Source organism: Pelodiscus sinensis, chromosome 1 (genome assembly GCF_049634645.1).
Source record: "Pelodiscus sinensis isolate JC-2024 chromosome 1, ASM4963464v1, whole genome shotgun sequence".
Classification (NCBI taxonomy): Eukaryota; Metazoa; Chordata; order Testudines; family Trionychidae; genus Pelodiscus; species Pelodiscus sinensis.
In genome coordinates, this window is record NC_134711.1 from 56820005 (window position 1) to 56826506 (window position 6502).

Genomic DNA, 6502 nt, shown 5'->3' on the forward strand with positions numbered 1-6502 from the left:
TCTCTTTACTGGTCTTATAGGGCTTGGCAAAGACGACCAGAAGGAAGATATCCTGGCCCATTTGGAAAGCAGACACCACCTTTGGCAGGAAGAGGTCTAAGCTGTACCTTGTCCTTGAAAAAAGACTTTATGGGCATTCCGATGTCAAGGCACAAAATTTGGACACTTCTGAATGATCTAATTGCCACCAAAAAAAGCCACCTTAGTGGAAAGAAGTGAAAGAGAGCAGGAGGCCAGCAGCTCGAAGGAAGGCCCTATGAGTCGGGAGAGAATGCTAGCAGTCCCACTGAGGAAGCGGGACTGCAGTCTGTGAGAAGAGCCTCTCGAGACCTTTCAAAAATCTGGCTATGATTTAAAGGGAAAACCACTGAGTGACCTTGTATCAGGTGGATGAAAGGCTGAGATCACCACTAGGTGCACCCTAACAAGACAGTGGCAGGCCCTCATGCTTCAGATGCACAAGGTAATCTAGGACAGTTTGTAGCAGAACTCCAGCAAGGCGGATCCCTCTCTAGGAAGCCCAGACCAAAAATTGTGTCCATTGTGCCAACTAGGTGGATCTAGTATACAGCTTTCTGCTTTCCAAGAACACTTGCCTCACTTCTATGGAGCAGGCTTGCTCCTCTGGGTTCAACCATGGAACAACCATGCCATGAGATGGAGTGCTAGCAGGTTCGGATGTAGGGACAACAGATATGGACAAAGTGAACATAAGAACGGTCAGACCAAAGGTCCATCTAGCCCAGTATCCTGTCTACCGACAGTGGCCAGCACCAGGTACCCCAGAGACTGTGGACCGAAGACAGTGATCAAGCAATTTGTTTCCTGCCATCCTTCTCCAGCCTCTGACAAACAGAGGCCAAGGACACCATTTTATCCCCTGGCTAATAGACTTTTATGGACCTAACCTCCATGAAATTATCTAGCTTCTCTTTAAACTCTATTATAGTCCTAGCCTTCACAGCCTCCTCTGGTAAGGAGTTCCACAGGGTGACTACACGCTGTGTGAAGAAGAACTTTCTTTTATTAGTTTTAAACCTGCTACCCATTAATTTGTGGCAGAGAACAAGGCTTCTGTATCAAGAGACTCAGAGAATGTACTAATGTTGGTGCAGCCACATTGGCGTAATAAATATTACTCATGCCATGTCCTGTCTGATTTTCTGCAGGACCTTGCTGACCAGAGGAAACATGTATGTGAGGCCCTCCGTGTAAGGAAGGCATCCACAAGGGAGCCTTCTGCTGGGCCTTGTCTGGAGCAAAACCAGAGGCACTTCACATTCTGCCTGGTCATGAACAGGTCCACTTGCAAAGAACCTCACTCTTGAAAGAGAGAAGAAGCCATCTCAGGGGGAAGAGTCCACTCGTGGCAAGAGAACGGTCTACTCAAGTGATCTGCGATGATGTTCACGGTTCCCAGGCTGAGCCTTCAAGATGATGTTGTAATGAACACAGGAGTCCCAGAGCCAAATCACCTGTTTGCAGAAGTCTGCGGAGTGGGCCCCTCCCTGCCTGTTGACGTGGAACACAGTGGTCATATTGTTGCGAGGACCCGAACTACTCTGCTCAACATACGTTCCCAATAGCCCTGAGCTCTTTTATATTTATATGCAGGTTCATCTCTTCTACAGACAACTCTCCCTGCACCCTCAGCATGCCCAGGTGGGCACCCCATATCCAGTCTGAGACCCTGGATAGCAGTTCCCTGGAATGTAGAGCTCGAGGAAAGGGAACGCCTTACATGATGCTCTAAAATTAAAGACTAAAGCTGAAACTGGAGCATACAGTTCTATGCACCATCATTGGTGACAAGAATGAATTGAAGGAGTACGGGACTCAACAGAGCACTATACTGTGCAGCACATGTGTACCATTCCTGGGGTACTGGCGCCGGTCTCCTATGGATACTGCTGAGGGAAAAATCTCCCGGCACCGGTTCACGTGGCAAGCACACACACCTACATTAAACAGACATGAACAAACACTTGAACAACTACTGTAACATGCATATCTGGGAAAATTCATTGCGCTGATTATAGAAGTCTCCTTGTATTTTCTTTCCACTGAAACATTTTTTTTTGAAAGTCAGTGACAAGTTTCATACCAATACTAATTAACCATTTGAGTGCAGAGGGTAATATCCTGTCCTCACTAATATCAACAGGAGTTATGCTATTTATTTCAATAGAGCCAGCATTCTCCTCAAAGTTACTCTGCAGAGAAAGAAACCATAGGCCTCCATATATTTTAGTGTTTGTTAAATTATTTCAGTTTTACACAGAAGCATTAGTTTACTTGTAGACGGCCAAATCCTATTTGCCTTACTTATGAAGGCAGCCCTGTGATGTCAACAGGACTTCTTATAAGAGTATATCAAGAAGAATTTGACCCAGCGCAACATACAGCAGCATTGCATTGCATTGCATGTCTTTATGGAATATCCTTGAGGAGCAGCAGTGACATATCCCTAGACCAACATTAAAATGAGAATCAGTTTGGATTTTAACCTGTGCAAAGAAAAACAAAACTAAGAAAGAAATTAAACAACTACCACCACTTTTTATTAAAATAGCAGTATTGATATTGAGGTTGGACTCTTGAATTTACCTCTTCTGTGGCACCACTCTGTTTCCTCAATTCAGAATCCATCTGCTTGATATCTTTTTCCCAGCTTTCTAATTCTCTCACAAAATCATGCAGCTCTTCAGCATTTTGCTTCATTTGAAGCTGTAGCTCTAGGGCTTTATTTGGTGAAGTCATTGTTATCTGCTGATTTGGGGGAAAAATAAGTTTTTAATGAGAATAAAAAGTATTTATTCAAGGAAGATCATTTCAATAACATTATTAAAAAAAAATCGTGTCTGAACCCAAATGAATGACTTTGCATACCTGACTGAATATTCCCACGAGTAAGAGCGAAGAAGTTATAAGAAAAAAGAAATGAAAATAGAACCAGTTGTGATAACTGTTTTGACATACTGAAAAAGTTCAAATGAAAGAAATAAGTCATGTTTTTCATTATTATAGATTTGGTGTATGACCCCTTTAAAGAGCAAGGCCACATCTACACTACAGCCCGCATTGATGCTCGAGTTCAATCCACTGGTGGTTGTTGTAGGGGGCCTATTCAAGACCCGCCAAATTGACCACAGATTGCTCTCTCATTGACTCTCCATGGTGTAGACGCATGGTGACTGGACTTAAAGTATGCTGACTCCAGCTCCTTCATTCATAGCTGGAGTTGTGTAGTTTAAGTGGATTTTCTGCTGGACTGTAGATGTAGCCCAAGTCACCATGGTACCCACCAGGTAAAAACTATGTCATCTAATATTAAAGGAAATATGCCTTCAGTAATTTTTCAAAGCTTTATAGTCACACAATCTTGTGTGAAAAAACAAAGAAACTGACTTTTAAAAGTTAACATTTAACAAAAAAAGCTAAACATAAAATGTACTAATTTTATAGATGCTGCCTCTTATCCGCATACAGGCAGGAGATTTGATGGTTTTTAGGTTTAAATATGTACTTGCATTTTAACTACCAGGAAAACGGAAGGCACTTAAAGTTTTGTTTTAAATTAACATAATTTGGTTTACTTTACAGGACTATTTGCCCTTGAAGTGATAGCATGCATCCAACTTTTCCTAATTTTATCCTTCCAGACTTATTCCCTTCTTCCCAACTTTCTAACAAAACATACCATTCAAGTTTAAAAATAAACAAGCCAGTCTTTTCCTCTGATCTTGTTAGCTTATTGCCAGTGCACGTCCCCTTTTGAAAGCCATCCTTTGCTAGTTTCCTATCACAAAAATGTTGAGGCCTCTAAGACCCTGACGTCCTACATGCTAGTCACATGTAGCTATTTGCCTGGTTGAGTGTAGTTAGCTCATTATAGCAGTAGCTACTACTTCAGACCTGGTTGGACACTACAGCTCTATGAACGTTATTAAATAAAATTATTTTAAACAAGTACAGGTTGAACTTCCTAAATCTAGAACTCTGGTGTCAAGAGCCATGGTCTGATAGGATAACGGATATTGCTGGCCCAGAGAGCCCTGGTGCCCAGGAGTGCAAGTTGTTTGGGAGTTCAATGGCAGGGAGCTCCATCATTGGGAATAGTGAGTCCCGGCGCAGCAGCAGTGAGGCAGCCACGGAGCCCCATCCCCAGGAAGCCCCAGATGCGTGCGGCGGTAGCAGGGGAGTGGTGGAGCCACATTCTAGCAAAGCAACGGCAGGTCCGCCAGCAGCTGGTCAGCCCCATTCCTGGGAAGTCCCGGCCAAGTGGGGCAGAAGAGGGGCTGTGGCAGCTGGGGTGCTCCCTCCCTAGATAGCCCCAGTCAGCCGGCAGCAATAGGCGAGAGCCAAGCCAGTGGGGCTGGAGCAGAGGCAGCCAAAGGGAGGGGCAGTATTCTGGGAAGCCAGTGACAGAGGGCCTCCACTGATATAGCCTAGTTCAGGGGTGGGCAACAATTTTTGATGGGGGCAACTGCAAGTTTTTGACTATGGGGCTGGCGCACCAAGGGAGTGAGGTGTTTCAGTTGGGAGGGGGAGTCACATCAGTGAGAGTTGGGGGGGGGGGGGGGAGTTTTTTTTTTTTTTTTTTTACTTCTTACTTGTAAAACTGATTTTTCTGTTGGTCAGTAGCCCCGACCCAAAAAAGGTTCCCCATTCCTACCCTAAATCTTTTGTGTTGCACATAATATTTTACTTTATTTTAAAATGAAGTCTGGCCAACAAGACCCAATTGGGGCTGAGCCCTCATCTGGCCACAGCGTCATACCACTCCTGCACCCCGTCATACACCTGAACCCACTGCCTTGAGCCCTCATACCCCCACATCCCCAAACTTACACTTCCCCACATCTCCAGTCTTCTGCCATAACACTCCTTTACCCTACACACCCCAACCTTGTGCCCTGAGTCCATCATACACTCCAATCTCCTGCCCTGAGCCCCTTGTATACTCCAACCCAGACTCCTGCACCCCCACATCACCAGCCCCTGCCATAAGAGTGACAGAAGAAAGCCTGAATGTGTGCATGAAGCTGGATTTGACCAGTTATGATGCAAACGTCAAAGAAATGTGTGAAAAGATGAAGTACAGAAGTCCTATTAAATAAAGTCTGTGAGTACAAGTTGTATATTTTCAGTCATGCAAACGGGCATTTTTATATGGCACTTTGTTGACCCCTTGCTCTAAATTTTGATGTTGTTTGGCTCTTTGGTTTGAAAAGGTTGCCGACCCCTCCCCTAGACTCAATTCACACGTCTAGCACAAATTTCGTGTGCAATCTTGGGCAACTTATTTAGACCTCGAACCACAAAGGTACTTAGGTGCTAAACCTAATTTTAGGTACTTAAAATTCAGTTTTAGGCACAGAAACCCCAGTTTTAAATGCCACCCATGATCCACAAAACTCCCACTGAACCTCACAAGCACCTAAATTCACTTGGGGCCTAAGTTTACAGGTTCCCTCTGCATCTAAACTTTAGCCTCTCTGCACTTACGCTGCTGCCACGCTCTATGCATCTGCATGCCTAAACACCAGAACGAGGCACAAACCAGGAGAAGACAAGCATTCATCTGCCTATTTTGTGCACAGAGCCCAATAGGGTAGATAGACTGATGGTACCTGTCAGAGCAGGTCCCATTTAGAGTCTACTTGAAGGAAGCAGGGTTATCTTGCAATATTTAGCATAGCGGTCACCTGGGAGGAAGGCTCAGGCATCTCAGGAAGATGCTCTTATCACTGAGAAATAGGATATTGATGTGAGGTGCAGCTATCTAAGCACTGATTAAGAGTGGAGAAGTTTTAACAGAGAAAGACTAAGAACCCCACATCAGACTACCCCATAGATCTGTGATTAAAGCACTCACCTGATTACTCCAAGAGATAGATTCCTGGCTATTGATCTCTAGTATGGACTGGTGACTTCTCACAGCCCAAAATGAGGCACCTCCCTCCCTCCCTCCCCACAACCAATAGTCTGGTAGCACTTTAAAGACCAACAACACATGCAGATGGAATCATGAGCGTTCGTGGGCACAGCATGCTTCCCTTTCCTAGAACGCGGGTTGTGTAGATCAGTGGCTCTTCACAACTCCCAGGCTACTCCACCCTCTCCAGGCATCTGATCGGTCTTGCATCCGTCCAAGTTTCGAGTCAATTAAAGGCAACTCGCTTACAAAACCAGCCATACAAATGCAAAAGTGTCACAGCAAGCGGCTACTGAACAACTGCGTCACTCTCATCTGGAAGCTGCATATCATTAGAAACTACCCAGGACTCCACCTGCCATCATCACGTTTCATTGCGCGGGGCAGAGAGCAGGAGAACCGCACGGACGTTTACTTTGCCGTTACTGTGCTCGTGCTGTTTTTGGAACGAAGAGCAGGCCAAGGACCCCGGGACCCTCAGGCGGCCGCCACCGCTCGCCCCCCAGACACACCCAGGCACCCCCGCCGCATGCAGACCGGGTCCCCGCCGCCCCTCGTCCTCCA

The 6502-nt window shown here is 45.5% G+C and overlaps 1 protein-coding gene across 5 annotated transcripts in view; it reads right to left on the reverse strand.

Annotated features, from left to right (window-relative positions):
• RPAP3 (RNA polymerase II associated protein 3) overlaps window positions 1-6502 on the reverse strand; it is a 61851-nt gene that overhangs the window by 55167 nt on the left and 182 nt on the right. For 3 of the 5 annotated variants that reach the window (XM_075930640.1, XM_075930630.1, XM_075930650.1), the window contains exon 2: window positions 2608-2769. In XM_075930640.1, the coding sequence (XP_075786755.1) occupies window positions 2608-2769 (162 nt within the window). Of the gene's footprint in view, window positions 1-2607; window positions 2770-5878; window positions 6464-6502 lie in introns of those variants that run through there. The other 2 variants (XM_014575210.3, XM_075930635.1) reach the window with 2 other exon arrangements.